Source organism: Chaetodon auriga, chromosome 15 (assembly GCF_051107435.1).
Source record: "Chaetodon auriga isolate fChaAug3 chromosome 15, fChaAug3.hap1, whole genome shotgun sequence".
Taxonomy (NCBI): domain Eukaryota; kingdom Metazoa; phylum Chordata; class Actinopteri; order Chaetodontiformes; family Chaetodontidae; genus Chaetodon; species Chaetodon auriga.
The window spans coordinates 8100141-8116610 of NC_135088.1; the positions used below are offsets into that span (position 1 = coordinate 8100141).

Genomic DNA, 16470 nt, shown 5'->3' on the forward strand with positions numbered 1-16470 from the left:
AAACATTTACAGCTCCACCATGGCTGTATTTGTGGTCGGGGGCTCTTGAGACATCATTATCCCTTCAGTTTGAGACGTCTGGGGTGAGGAAGTAAACTGAGGAAAATTGGCTCTCTCACAAACTTGGGGGCCCTAAAAACCCTCTTTATGACACGACAAGCAATTCTGCCGTCAAGTTGCTCAACGTTGGCATCTTGGAATTCATTGGTTATTTTTGTAGAAATGCTGAGTTGAAAATTGACTGAGAATTTCAGCCGTTAATGAAGGTTATTGTGGAAGTTTTCATTCAAACTCTCAGCCACTTCTTTCACCACTTTCACATATAATGAAGGCCATTTGGAGAAGCAATGGGAATTCTTTGAATTAGATTCTGTTCCTTCAATTTCATGTTACATTTTACTTGCAGTATTAAAACCAAAGTTCATGTCTTAATTTTAATATTCCATCTTCACGAGCATGTGTCATTGGTCAATCAACACTACGATCACAAAGCTGTGATGTGAACTGAAATGATTAGTGGAAAAATTAACAACCACTCTTCAACATTAGACTTTTAAATTCAATTCAATATGAAAGACATGGCCACACAAAAGAGGCTCACTTTGATGGAGTTCCTGGCCTGGCCATTTTATCAAATTCCAACTTCCACTGAGTGACAATTGCCTAAAATTGCCCTCCTTTCATGAGAGGCTTTACCAAACACATTTTTGGGGGCAAGCTCACCTGGATGGAAGCAAACAAAAGGGAAAACATGTAACTTTGAAAGAGTCACTGTGAACTTGTTTCAGTCTTAAGACAAAACGATGAATTGACTTGACATCAGTGCTCACATCAGGTGCCTAAACTACGCTGAGTTTGCATCGCTGATGTTTACAAAGTTGCTGACAGTCTAACCACATTACTGGAAACATTAGCAACACCTCTCTGTGGGGGAAAAGTGTGCAAAAGGCTCTCAGGTGGACAAAATGAATGGCTAACAACTCAACGCTCAACTAGTGTGGTGGTGCACAGTAAGACGCATTGATGTGGGTTACAATGAAAATAGACTAAAAGTGTAAAACTCAGATAATGAATTAGCATGTCCCCCTTAGAGACAGCATCATCCCATCAGCCAAAAGGTCTTTTTATTCCTGTTTGATATTCTCTTAGATGAGCTTGTATGTATGAGCCTCGTGCTATTTTTAGGCTACCATTGCTTTGTGCTTTTGCAGTTTTCACATATCATGCAAGTGTCTATGGCACGAAGATGTCATCTTCATGCAGGGAATGCAAAGATCTTAAGCAAATAAGATCAGTCCTTTCATCTCATTTTCACATCAAACATCGGCCAGCACACAGGTTGTTTTCACTGTGTCTTATCTAGTGTGGTCTGAATGCATGATGGGATTGGTACTGAAATACTGGCGGGTTCTTTGCCCCTGAGTGGTCCTAGATGTGGGTTGAGTTGGAAATGTCTGATATGGAGTATCAATCTGAATCAATCTAAAGAGGGTGGAAATGTAAAAATGGAAATTACACTAAATGTGCAAAGTGAAGAGAATTTATGCATCTCACAGTGAAAAAAATGATGTAGTCTGGAGTATAAAGGAGACAACAGGACTTTGCAGGGCAATAAACCAAAACTACATGAATATTGTATATTTATATGCATGTTCTGCATCACATGTGTTGCACTGAATGTGATTCATATGTTAATCCTTAAGTTATTTTCAGTAACTTAAAAATGGAAACAACCAGCATAAAGGACAGACACCAAAGGGAAAGGGAAGATTAATCACATGTATTGCAGTGTGTCTACAGTAGCAATGATGTGGTGATGAAGAGTCCTGAGTTCATCCTCTGACCTTGGATTGAGCACTTTGCTCGCACTGTGCTCGCACTGTGTCTCTCGTCTCTTAATATTTTGGCATGAAGTAAACAGAGCACACATGGAAAGACACTGCTTGTTCTCCTTTTAAAAAGAAATGACTGACTGCATGCGTTTTCTCTCCCTTTCCCCACCTCCACCCCGCAGCTCCTTCCAGACTGATGACGATGATGAGGTGTCCAACAAGACGTGGGTGCTGACTCCCAAAGTGTACGAGAGTGACGTCACACACATCTTGAACAGCCTACTAGATGGATACGACAACAAACTCAGACCTGACATCGGAGGTGGGCGCTGATTTTTCACGGATGATACGTTTAGTCACAGAATCACAAAGAAGTACACCCACGTTTATGGTTAAATTTGCAGTCAAACACATATATGCGCTTATTAACTGACATGCATGCTCATAGCCAAACGCTTTGCCCATTAGGAAAATGGAGACGCAGCATCTGTGATGTCATGCAGTGATTTTTAGAGGGGACTCTTTAAAGCCCGGAGCATGGCATTTTCTCACTTGTTGTAGACAGATAATCCATGTTTGCGCAAGTGTGTGAAGCCCAAAACACTATATATACCCCTCTTTAATCTTTTATCTCTATAATACAGCAACGATTCTCAAAACCAAGAAATATACATTAGATCAAGGGAAAACTTGTCTTAGACTTCCTTCCTCCAGCAGACAGCAATTAGAGGAAAAGCATCCTAATTCCATTGTGATGCTCATTTGATTTTAATGCCTCTGGAGTTTACAATGCATATGAAAACTCAAACCGGGAGAAGACACTTGCATAGCATAAAAACAAACTAGTGACACTTATATTTTAAGTTCACTTTTTTTTTTCTTTCTTAAACAGAAAACACATCAGTTTTTGAGGATTTGAGAAAACAGTCTCGCTCTTTTGTCGTTATTCGGGGGCTGATTTTAATTGCCTGATTGGACTCAAGGCCCAAAGATTATGATAAGATTATTATTATGATATAAGAAGTACTCTTTTTTCCTGACAACAGATATATTTTAAATGAATCCAGCGTCAGCAAGTCGCATCACACAAACACAAGGGGAAGGTGCGTTTGGTGGGCTTCACATTGTTAGGTCGCCTCTTTTTGCTGGTTTAAATGGCACATTGCCAGTTGCAGATTATATCACCCGTAGTTAGGTAACATTAATACTGTTGGCTACTCGTGATCAGGCCAAAATAATGCTTGGCTGTTGTTTGGATGTGAAACTGGATTCAAACTTGATAAAATGCCACCAAACCATAAAATACCTGATCTATTTATTTGATAGTAGTAAATTCACCTGTGAAAAAACAGGCATTATTTCCATAAATCTCTTACTCTAAAATGGTTCAGTTTGGTGAAAGATGCATGAATTGTTGAGGATTCAGAACACAAAGTTTAGGACTTTGTGACTTCAGACTTGTTTGTGACCTGCCTCACTGTGGCAGCAGGTGATAATGTCAGTCATGCTACCTGATGGATTTTGAATGTCTCTGCAGCAAACTGTAAAACATTAAGAAATATGGACCTTTAAAAGGCAGAAGTTAAAGATGGTACGCCAGTTGCACCTGAATGGCCTGTTCATATCCACTGCTGTAGAAACTGAGCATGGAGAGCATTTAATATGCACACCGTGCCTTGCACTACAAGGTGTCTTTGTGTATTCGCCTGTTCCCTCTCTATGGGTGTGTTTGTGTTGCGCGTTGACAGGCAGACGGGCTGACTATAAAGTGTGTACATGTGTTTATGTACACGCATGTGTTATGGTGGAGATAGCAGTCCGTCATGGTCCTGCACGCCTTGTCTCGTCAATGTGAGAAGTGGACAAGTAGCTTACTCCCTTCACTTTGACAGACAGTTGGGCAGGTCTCCCTTGTCTACACAAGTGCACATATATCCTAAAGCCTGTCACGTCCATCTGCAAGAGCTGAATAGGGAGATCTTCAGTACCCTTGAACACTTTATTCATGGGTCAGTATTCCTGGGAAAACTGTCACATACAATCTGTCACATACACTTATAGAATGATAAAGATATACCACTCTATATGCTAGGCGTGAACTGCTCCTCCACCCACTGCAGGGGCACTGGGTAGTGCTGTTGCAAAGCTACAAATGGCAAGAAAAGAATGGCAAGCCCCAGTCCAGTTATCAGTCTATGTCACAGAGTTCCATTTTAAGGCACTTTATCTGTGTCTCGTAGTGGAGTACACCCACAGGAAGAGGAAAGCAAAAACTGAAACAAGCAGAAGAGCGCTCCTTACGACGAAGAGGAGTGATTCCAAACTGATGAGCCAGCGTTAAATGATCAAATTCTGTGCAGTTAATTGGTTAATTTATGCAATATTACATGGTTTCTTGGGATTAAATAACAAGTTTTTAGCTCAGGTTTTAATACTGCTTAGAGCCACCAACATTTAAACGTGCCTAATAGACATTTTTGTGCCCAGCAGGCATCCCTAGTGCAACAAAAAGGGAGCTCAGAAGCTTCCCACCTAGCCAATTCCCAATGGCTATTTGTTTTAGGTGAAAAAAAAAAAAAACCCTTCAAGCCGGAGGTGCCACTGCTGGGAATTGACCTACCCCAGCTTTAAAGCATGACAAATGAATTGACTGAAATGATGGCACGAGATGAAAGCCACGGATGTATAATGTAAATCTGTTACACTGAGCTGCTTTCATGGCTTTTCTCATATACTGTACGATGTGTACAATGCCGCATTTAATGTGCACATTTCATGAAGGGCATCATCTTTAGTCTTAAGACTTCAGAAGTGGGCTTGTGCCATAAATTGAAGAGCAGCTCAGATCTGCTTTGAGGTGCGGCTTCAACCCAGAGAGCCGCTGCAGAGCAGCGCGGCTGGCTGCCACCGTCTTAACCATCATCTTCAAACACGCTATGATCTCGCTCTCCCATCATTGGTCTTCCAGCTGCTGCCAAGTTACACAGCTACAGAAGGGTTATAATTAGCTGGCTATACTGTCATCTGATCCACCAACCAATCAACTAACCAACCATACCACGGCAAAGCGAACTTTCTCCTCCACTCCTCAGAGCGCTGAAATGCTGTGGATTTAGATTCATCGCTGATTGTGCCACAGCTTCTCTTTGAAGTCCATTGTGATGCTCATTTAATTTTAATGCCCCTGGAGTCTACTGTGCGTATGGAAACTGAAGCAAATAGGACAGAGAGAGAGTGAGAGAGAGAGAGAGAGAGAAAGAGAGAGAGAGAGAGAGAGAGAGAGAAGGAAATTTGAAAATCCTTAATTTATACCACATCCATAGCACTGATCAAGGTCATTGCCTTCTAGAAAATAGATTGTTTCACAGCATTCACAAACATGGAGCGCAACGGCAAGGACGTACAGTCATTGTACAGCAGGTTTAATGGATTTAATTAACAGGTCTTAATGACTGGTAATGCACGGTGATGCATTTGGTCAGAGTCTGTGTGCTAATTCGATCAGCCTTCGGATGCCTGAGGTGGGTGTATCGGCATGTGTTGTCTCACACGCCAAGTTAGAAATCTTTGCAGAGCCACTTTATGTTCACTGGCATCTCAGAATAATGCTTCCTTGGCATCTGTTTGTTCATTTATGAAAGACATCCACTTTCCAGTTGGCTGCGTAAAATAAGACAACTTTGTTTTTATTTATTAAAATTCTATTAATGCCATGCCTGTAACTTTATGTGTGGTTTTTACTAATAATCCAGTCCAGGGTTACATCTTTTGTGCATCACATTTTCAGTATACAGAATACAGTATATTCAGTATACGAATTTTCAGTATATTTTTGCCAAGGCAATAAGATCCCCAGTATTCATAGCCACTCACTGATATATGTGGCCAAAAGCAACACTTACAGCTTCATGTGAGATAAAGTAGAACCCAGTAAGAGCAGTGTGTTTGTGAGTGTGTGCAATTGCGTGTGTGTGCTAGAGATTGTTCATGCATGTTAAAGTCTGTGTGGAGGAATAGGGCTGCAGTGCACACTCATGTATGCCTGCGAGTGGCATGAGAAATGGATGGGAACCTGCACTCACTCCCTCTGTCTCTCCCTCACACTCGCTATCGTTCCTGCATCAAGCCTCGAGTCCGGCTGAGTCCCTCCTCTCAGATGCAACGTCCAGTCATCCATAAACATACGCATTCGATGGGAAAGTGTAAAAGCGGATCCAGGCTGACTTAGGGGATCTGACAGAGCATGGACGTCCATTTGACACCAAGCTGTCCAGTTTCCTCAGCCATGCTTTGTCTGACGTCCATCTGTCCGTCTCGCTAAACCAGTGTAGGCAGTAAACACCAAAAGGTGTAAGGCATGGCATTTAATTGTGTCCAGTGTAACTGCTGCTCTAATGTTATATGACATATTTGTTCAGGCTAAGAATTGCAATCTTCTCTCAAATCTTGTCATGTCCAAAAAAGTCAAAAATTTATGAGGAACTTCTAACCTAAAAGTGCAACTCTGTGGGAGCACCGGTGCACCAGCAGGTCTGTGAGAAAAGAGAGCCGATGATTGGCTTTCAAGACGAGCCTGAAGCGCAGATGGACGGAAAAAGGGATGGATGGGATGTTGCAGAGGGCACATAGGTATCCTGGTAAATGGGTCAGGAGTTTGGCCGTAAATACAGTGTGCGGGTCTCTGAGTCTGGCAGGAAGCCTGTTTGAAGATGAAATTGGTCCTGCAGGCTCCGGTGTAGTCTCCTTGCAGACAGAGGAGCCAGGGTTTGGATTTCATCAGCACTGTCTGACCAATCTTAGACCTGGTAATGTAATACAGTGTCATAAAAGGGAAGTGGGATCATTTGATTTACGCAAATTACTGTATGTGCTTGAAGTGCGTGAGCTGAATCTCATTAGCGAGTGGATCTAAAAGGAAGTGAAGAAAACACTACCCAGCTTGATATCTTAGGCCAAAAAGATGAAATTGCTGTGTCTGTATTCTGATTATGAATATGAATATTTTATTAGTAGTAGCAGTAGAGTTATAGTAGTTGTGGTAGGAAAACTAAATACTGCAATAAGAAAAATGGCAAGAAATCATAAGCGGTTATGACCCCAATTGTTCACCGTAGATTAGTAAAGAAAGTACATTTTGGGTATTGTTTTGTTTCATTTTCATTTTTAAGCCAGAAATTCACACTCTCAAATCTCCAGCCTGACCACACCTGACCACCGATACCACCTGAGACAATGAACGAAAAAAACATCCCTGATATGACACAGACTTTATAAATCTCAAGATCAAAATCTCAAATTGTTTTTTAAAATCTTTCTTCATTAGTCATCATATTGGCCTGGTATGTTAGAAAAGATGGGACTATTTACTTTTACTTGAAATATTAGCTTGATATTTTATGTGATGCTATATTATTTATTTGGTTAGGAGACACAGAGTACTTGTCAGATATTCCTCCAAGCTCGTCTCCTCAATTGGATCTGTTGCGATAAAGATAACTTACTTTGCTTTTCCCATCTAGGGATGTATATTTTTTTTTATTCAAATATTGATGGCGTTGGATTGATTTTTCGATTGGTTGCTTCAGCCTGTGGCTTGAGTATGAAGATGTTGTTGTTCCGTGTTGAGAATTTGATGCCTCATGAAGGTCCTTGATTGCATTTCCACTGAATTTACTGTGAACAGTGTGCAAGAATCCCAAACTTCCCTTTGCATGATTTCATCCCTCGCACCTGCATATCTGTTTTCCAGCAGCTTTGTGTTTACACATTCACAACAGGGAGATTATTTCCCTTGTTTTTCTCATTGATGACGATGATTTAGACAAAACTGATAAACAACGTCCTGAAAATTGTTGTGTGTGATATGATAAAACATTTCTCGTCTCTAAAATGGATTTTTCTGTGCTTCTTCTCAGTCAAACCGACAGTGATCCACACAGACATGTTTGTCAACAGCATCGGCCCAGTAAATGCCATCAATATGGTGAGTAATACCAGGATACGGAGTCAGTGTGTCATTATTGTTATTAATTATCAGCCTGAAACTGCATGTATAACCAAATGAGAATATTTATTCCCCAATTTTTGCTCAGCTGCCTCCATCCTCAGGGAGGTGAGTGAATAATGACCAAGAGAGTAGCTCTCCTCTCTGGAGCTGGCAGAGATTCTTGCTCAAGCACCCTTCAGCAGGTCAGATGCTTGCTGTCATGGAGGATTGGTTCGTCCAGCTAATCACTATGCTGCCCCACTGCCCTTGTAGTGTAGCAACACAATGCAGGTGTCAATCAGCTACTTAACTGCTGCACTGGCCTTTGCACCACAGTGGATAAATGTGGTCCATTTACTGCGTCTGACTGCATTAAACACCTCTTATTTTGAATCTGAAATCCTGATTAACAGGCAACCAGTTGTGTTGCTGGAAACACAGGCCAGATCTCAAAGCAGCATATTTGCAAATGGCTGCGTGCGTTGGCAAATCCCAAGATGTTCTCTCTCTTTTGTTGTTGCCAGGAATCGCATCAACTGCAGTCCAAGGTGTCACCTGTTCAAACTCTTTGTGGTTTGTTCAAATAAATATACCAATTTGTGGTTTTCCTTGGATGTGGTTTGTAGATGAGGTTTTTGTAGGCTTTTGATCATTTCTGTCTGTTGTTATAGTTAGAGAGACACATTCAAATTATGTTCTGGTTGCTCTACATGTCATCACCAGCTGCAAAGCTGTTTATTTTCTATAAACAAAAATGGTCAAATAAAAGCTTTTTTTAGCACTATTTCAGTAATCTGTATAATGACAATGAAATAACCTTGCAGTCACGTGACAGATAGGGTAACCTCGCTACAAACAACATGCGACCATCCATTTTTCGTTATCAGTGTTGGACCTTATTACTTTAAGATGTAAGAAGCTTATGTCTGCGAAGCCAAGTCAGTGTAGCTTTTGTTCAGTTTCAGCCAATATGAGTGGGAGAGCTGGTACAGTATCAGCTTCCAAAAATCATACCAGTGTATTCGTATTGATTGAAAGAACGGTTTTACAAAGGTTGAAAGTGTTGGAAATGCTGAATCAGATTCAGGTGGGAAGACAACTCCCCATGCTGATTATCATTGGTAATGTTGCCACGATGCACACTAACACCGCACATAAGCTCTAGATTTGAAAACTGAGTACTGATAGCAGAATACACATAGAGCTGTCATACTGCAGTGATGTCCAGAACAGGGCAGAGCAGGTCATCTGATAGTGGAGAGGAAAGATGCTAGAGAGGAAGAAGGATTGGGAAAAAGCTCACATCAGTGTGGCTTTATGTTTGTTCTTTTCTGTTGCACGTTCCTGCTGAGAACCCACTTCTGTTGTGATTGTGCAGAGCAGTCGGCTCTACATGGTGGTGGAGTTCCGTTTCACTTGGTCTTAGCTACAGCACCCACTCTCAGCAACAGCACAGTGAAGTTGGAAGAGGAGCATCGGTGGCATCAGTTGGAAAATGTGTTTGTGCTCTCATTAGGGAGTCTGCCTGCGTGTGTGTGTGTGTGTGAGTGTGTGAGTGTGTGTGTGGCGAAGGCATTCTGCTGACATGAAACGTTGACTGATTGCTTCACATTCATATGTAATGAGCGTGGCTGGGCCTGCGTGTTCACACTATGACGTGACAAATGCGGTGAGGTTGGTAGGTTTTCTGAAGAGCATCTCAACATGAAAACAATGTGATTTTTTAATTTTTTTTTTTTAATTAGGCTTCAGGAGTCTTTGCAATATCGCAAAGTTGCAACTCATGAGAGAGAGGAAGAAGAGATGGGATAGACGAAGAGAAAGGTTTGAAGAAGAAAGAGAATCATAAATTGATGCTTTGTAGCCACTAGAGACGAGCAGCTCTTCGCTGCTCTGAGATGCGTGCAGCGGTTTGAATTGAAATTATTCTGTGAAAGATCCTGCAGTATATATAGGTTGAAGAAGAAAAAAAAAAAGAAGTTTATCCCACTCAGCAGGGCCCAGATGAAGATCCTCAGGCATTCAATCTTTCTCTCATCACTGGATTTGAACTGTCTGTCCTTTGAGGAAAAAAGGGATGCTGAAAGGATGGGAATGTTGCCTGGTGAAAATGTTATTTCTCAAATCTCGTTTAGGACTCTTTGGCATGGATTTAGGCTTTATTGTTGGGCTAAGCTTTGTCAGGAAGTTAATGCCTCTATGCCCTCTTGCACACAAATCCCCAGATTTTTTTTTTCTCTCTCCTGCTGTACTTCACTTTGAACCTCAGGGCTCAACCATTCCAAATAACAAAATAAATAAGAAAAACTGATAGCTCCCTCTCACTCACTGCCGCTCCCTTCCCTCTTACACCTTTCAGCTCTTCATCTCTACCCATGCCTCTATCGCCCATGTTTTCATCCCTCGTGCGTATGTTCTAACACACCTCTCAAAGGGACTGAATAGGAGGCGGAGGGTTTTGTCAGACTCGGGACAAAGTGCTGCCAAGGCGGCAGGTTATGAGGTTAGATAATACTTGAGCCAAACAAGGGGAATTATTAATTGCCCCGTTGAACATTTAATTTTCAGGTTGAGGGCGTCAAGATGGTCTTTTTCAGCAGTGCTCTTTAGTGGGGACAAAGGGACTTCTTGGCCTGAATAGACACCATCTACCATCTTGTCTGAGGGGAATGTGCCTGCAAATGTGCTCAAGTTCCCACTGGTATAGAAAAGTTCCCCCTCAGACAGAAGAAACAGTGCTTTTGCAACCCACATTTCGACTTGATCTCATTGCATCTCACAGTTAAAAGCTACACATCGGTGACAACGCTGGCTGCAAACAATACTGTTTGCAAGGCTTTCCTGAGGAACAGGGACTTTTATCTAGTGTGTTACATAAAGCTTTTGAAGTTAAACATAACAATTCCAGTAAAAGCTGTGTTTTATCTGTCTTCAGGAATACACCATCGACATCTTTTTCGCTCAGACCTGGTATGACAGGAGGCTAAAATTCAACAGCACGATGAAGGTTCTGCGCCTCAACAGTAACATGGTCGGGAAGATCTGGATCCCGGACACTTTTTTCCGCAACTCCAAGAAGGCAGACGCCCACTGGATCACCACGCCCAATCGCATGCTTCGAATCTGGAACGATGGTCGGATACTCTACACCCTCAGGTAGAACGTCAGACGAGATATTAGGAATAGAACCGCTGTGGCTATTTCTCATTGATCTGAGACCCACAGTTTGATTGATTGTGTGACAGAATTATTCGACCTATCAGTTATCATCACCGTTTCGTCACATGGGAAGGTGAAATGGTCAGTTATCGTTATCTTTGCCATTTAGCATCCTGTTTTTCTACTTGTGCGTCTAAACCAAAAGATTAAAGTGCATTTAATTATCCACTGGAAAAAAAAACAAAAAAAACACAAAAATTAATTCAAGCTCTCTCAGCTGAATAAAGCAGAAAACAAAAGATAACAATGAAAACACATGGTAATTAGTCTTGTCTCAACAATTTTTAAGCATTAAAGATGGTCTAAGAACTAATCACATATGTGCAGCATTTAATTTTGTATGTGTATTATTATCAATTTGTTACCGCGAAGGCTCTTCCTGCCCTCCCTGGCATCCACCGCAAGCAGCAAGCAGTAGGTGTAGCGGACAACTTACGGCCTCTCTGCATAAATGATTCATGGTACTGATGATCCCGGACAGGCCCTGGGCAATTTTAAGTTTCAACATTTTAGATTTGACATTAATTATCATGCAGGAACTCTGTCCTACTGAATGAGGCAGGTCATTGTCAGAGACGAGGGAACACAGGAGCTACATTGCCCTAAACTGATGCTTGTAGACACCCTTGCATTGAGTATATGGCTTGAAAGGGAGTATTTTTTTTAATTTTCCGACAGGTTTTTAATTTAATTTGAGTTTCTGAAATGCTTGGGAAGATGTTTTCTAATAATAATAATTTAATGCCATTTATAAATATTGCTATATTGTCTAATGGCCTAAAGAGTTGGAGACTGGACGAATACACAGTAGTGAGCAGGAATTGACTGCTCTGACGGGGTGGAGGCACCAGATGATGTTCGTCTTTTAGCCCCCGCATCGCAGCTCAATAATAACATGGCAGCAGATGGTTTGTGAGTGTAAAACAAGAAAATAGCAAAAAAAAAAACAAAAAAACATGTGAACTGTGTAAAACAGGAGGATCAATTAAAAATATTAATTGTGCTTGTTATCACGTTTTGTGTTCCATCATAAATACAGAGGGCGTTTATACTGACGCCACAATAGATCATCAGTGATAATAAGAGAGAAAGTGAACTCGTCTGGACTCCATCAAGCCGTGATGGATGTTCTGCTTTGCAGACCACTACCCCTCCACTTCATTAATTTGTTAAGGAACTCAGAATTTAACCACTGGTTAATTAGGATGACCGCTGTGATTGGGAGGACAATGATACATGACAATGGCGAGTGCATGGATGGGTAAAGTCATTTAAGGTCTTTCTCTCATTAAGAGGAAGTTTAATGACTTTGCCTTCAAACTCCCTCATGTGTGAAAAGGAGAGACGGGTGTGTTGCTGTGAAAAACATCAATTTAGTTTAGAGAAATTTTAATTAATAATCCCTTGTGTTAATACAGATAAGGGTGGGGGTTTAATGCTCACGTTTACACACTCCTTAATGTAAACTACTGTATTGTGTGTCATTTAAAAACTATATTTACACGCATTCATTTGACTTTATATATTAACATTTTTTTATTGTTATTATTTTTTCACTATCAAACATCTGAGTCAGTGGATCCAAACATTGTGTCTCTGCAGGTTGACCATCGATGCCGAGTGCCAGCTTAAACTGAACAACTTCCCAATGGATGAGCACTCATGTCCCCTGGAGTTTTCAAGCTGTAAGTCTGGCCATATGCTGATCCCCTACTGTCTTACCCCGCCCTCACTTCCTCTGCTTCATCTCAGACACACACACACGTGCACACACACACACACACGCACACACACACACACACACACTGTGGCCATATGAGCCTAACAAAGACATCATTTAAGGAATAAGGAACAGGATCACGTGGAATCACAGGATGTGCAGCATATCTTGCTCTCTTTGCAAGCTAAAACGCAACCTCAGCTTTTAAAGAACTCTGTAATAGATAAAACAATGTGTATTTATGTGTTGATGTGAACAAAAATGAATTCATTCATTCATTCACAGTATGCACTTGCTACCTTTATTTCACAAGGGACAGCCACTGAGAGCAAGCTTTGCTCTGCATCTAAAAATAATAATACATTTAAAAGGATAAAAACTACATTATGACACATACACAATAAAAAAAGCTGAGGTGCACCAAGAATACAGAAAAAGGGATCAGCTTGTCTAGTTTTAAGAGATTCTGCAGGTTGTTCCAGTTGTGTGGTGCACAGTCTGTTAGAGCCAGTTTCCTAGTCTCAGTACTAACATGATCCTCCAGGACCAAATAGTCTAATAGTGTACTTAAGCTATGGTGAAGAAGACATGACAGATACTCAGGTACTTTACCAAGAAGTGGTTTATTGATAAACAGAGTGCGGTCCCGCTCTCTTCTGACTGCTAACGACTGTCACCCAATTTTTATTTTTTTATTTTTTCAGCAAAGGGATTTAATAATAGATGTCTCATTGCCAACTCGACCAGAGGCAAAGCGCTGATTGATTTTCCTGCACTTTGTCAATACTGCTCTAAAAGACATTTCAAAAAGTGACACAAGTCCAAATGAGTCAGTCCCCCCCCCATGTGAGGGGCGTATGGGGGATAAGTTATGCTAATGAGGCCACTATGGATCTACAGAGAGATGCACCATGGGATATTCTCGAGAGAGAATTCTCCCTAAATAGCTCCAGAGCAACAAGAAAGAGGAACCAGGGGGGCATCAGGCCTAAAAATGGAACAGAAGCATTCATTTAAATTTGATGAAAGCCATGGATGTTTTCAGAACTTTGAACATCGCTTGATGTACAGTACATGAGCTCAATCTCAGAGGCAGCAGGCGGAGCCGTGTGCGCAGCAATTTACCACGCGGCATATTTTCTCAACACGTGCCGCAAAGCAACAGAGCATTGTCGAATTTCCAGCGCAACCTTCTTTGCGGTGGTTGTGACTACGGCCGGAAGGATCAGATGCCACTGAAACGAGGTGCGGTGTGTTATCTCAGTTCAGCTCAAAAACTGCATGTTCGTATTAATATTTTAATTTCGACAACAACAAGACAACTAGTTCCAAAGTGAATCCGTGTTACTGAGCTCCAGGAGCATTGTTGTTCGAGCTTCCCAAAAGGACGCTGAATCAATCATTCGTCCTGGATGCACTGCCAGTGAAGGCGCAGACTGCCTGCCTGGATGTTTGTAATGTGGCGAACGGGGCAGATCCTTCCATCCCCTGCTGCTCTGAGGTCAGGCATTACTGAATTTCTGAGAGCACTTTAGTCACAAAGCCATTTTAAGTTTGCAGCGAGGAAGCTTCACGTGCATTATTAAAGCCACTCCTTCGTCGGCTGCGCACGGCTCATCACCAGACTGAAGACGGCACTCAACGAAATCGAAAGAGAATTGGCTGATTACATTCAGACTTCAGCACCTGTTTATGTCCTGTCACAGAACAAGGAGCCCAATTCTGAACTGAACTCGTTTAAAATAAGGTCGAACAGGCTTCTTTTTTTTTCCCCTAAATTTGAACACCGGACATGAATTCAATGCTAAGAAGTATGATTTGATTATGAAAATGCATCTGCTCGTCTAAGTGAATCAGTGTCAGACAAGTAAGACTTTTATTGTGATTCTCACAACCGGAGAGCGTCCTCAGGAGGTAATGAAATTAGTCCGACTCGTAGCCAGCCATGGATCAATCATGTAATGTTTGCTTTTACGTCAGCTCAGTGCTTCAGAAAAAGAAGTTTTCTCCCCACAGATGGACTGGGTATCTTGTCAACATGTTGTGCAGGAGTCTGTTATATAATGGCTGTTTCATGAAACAGTTTATTTGCAAGCCAGCTGACTTAGTGGGTATGGATTACTCTGAAATAAAACAGACTGTGCTCTATGGTTTAGATTTCTATTGAACAGTGTTGGAACACATTGTTTTATACAGCAGGGAGCTTATGGAAGGAGTCAAGTCTGAAGATATTTCCTGAAAGGGATGAATGTTAGTCTTTAAAAAACATTGTGTCATTTTTGCACCAAGCTCCTCTCCTTAGTTTACCAAAGCTCCTTTAACTCGGGTCTTTCCTGTTCAGATGGCTACCCCAGGGAGGAGATTGTGTACAAGTGGAAAAGGAGCTCAGTGGAGGTTGGGGACATCCGCTCCTGGAGGCTCTACCAGTTCTCCTTCGTGGGCCTGAGAAACACCTCTGAGATTGTCAGGACTGTCTCAGGTAAGAACGTAATCTATTGTTTTCGCTAACAAGCCCCTTCTTTGTTTCTTATTCAGTCAAGGCTGACTGAATACACATGTTCTTCGCAAGCGACATCCTGCTTTTGTCGCTGGACTGTCGTGTGTGTCAGAAGTGATTTCTTGAACATGTGGTGGCTGCAACATAAAAGCCATTCCATGGGTGCTGCACGACACATTCACGTTGGGCATGGCGCATTTAATCTGATGGAGGCAGGAGGGTGCAGGCAGCTCACCCTAATGTGATGATATGGTGGAGTCTCATATATGAATGGATGAGGGACATTATTGCTGTTATCAGGCGGAACCGTGCGTGCCAGTGACTCTAAATATTTTATAAAATTAAGTAAATCCCTCTCTGACTCTCTGAAAATTGCAATTCATCTTTCAAGTCTGATCTGCAGACTGATCCTGTCTGTTGCTAGGGGTTACAACATGATCTAGTAGAATAACAGGGCCTGAGTTGTAATGTTATGTTTGGTTCCCACTGCCTCCAGTAAAATCCATAAGGGGTGCCTGCTGTACATGTCACTTCCTGTGGGATGGACAGATTTTCAGGGTAGGACGGCACATTTGGGGGAGCTGTGGATGCATTGGAAGAACTGGATAACTGTTCCAAAATGGCGTCCCAGTCATTCATATATTCAGCGCATGGACTTCCATAAAAGCTTTTTTATGGCTTGTCCTGACTTTTTTTTCCACACGCACAAGTGACGCTTTGACTTTTAACTATATACCAAACATTGTGGTTCAAATTGAGACACTTAAGATGGCGTTTTGTGTGATACCTTCAGTGTTTCACAGCCGCTGCTGTCATTAAGAACTCTGTGCGAGTCAGAGTGCAATATAACCTAAAGGACACTTTGTGGCTGCTCCTCAAAAATCATGGAGATGCCTGTCACGATTGAGGATGAAAGGGGCGTCCTGGGAATGCTCAGCCATTCACAAACAAGGATGGAGTGAGGTTCAGCGCTTTGTGAACACATGATTGTATAAGGGTTTATCTGCATGGGCTCAGGAACACTTGTAAAACTGCTGTTTTGACACTGAAACTAGTAAATGTAATTTTATTTTGTCATATTTTTATAATCTGTTACATGTCCAAAAAAGACTTCTGTATGAATCATTGTCCTTAATGAAATGCACGTGGAGGATTTATTATAAATGTTATAACACATTTAGAAAGCCTTTCTTTGCAAAATAGAAATGCTGTTTGC

At 41.6% G+C, this 16470-nt stretch overlaps 1 protein-coding gene across 4 annotated transcripts in view; it reads left to right on the forward strand.

Annotated features, from left to right (window-relative positions):
* gabrg2 (gamma-aminobutyric acid type A receptor subunit gamma2) overlaps nucleotides 1-16470 on the forward strand; it is a 52419-nt gene that overhangs the window by 7693 nt on the left and 28256 nt on the right. For all 4 annotated transcript variants that reach the window (XM_076750533.1, XM_076750536.1, XM_076750534.1 and 1 more), the window contains exons 2-6: nucleotides 2015-2154; nucleotides 7748-7815; nucleotides 10754-10974; nucleotides 12640-12722; nucleotides 15099-15236. In XM_076750533.1, coding sequence (XP_076606648.1) covers nucleotides 2015-2154; nucleotides 7748-7815; nucleotides 10754-10974; nucleotides 12640-12722; nucleotides 15099-15236 — 650 coding nt within the window. The remainder of the gene's footprint in view (nucleotides 1-2014; nucleotides 2155-7747; nucleotides 7816-10753; nucleotides 10975-12639; nucleotides 12723-15098; nucleotides 15237-16470) is intronic.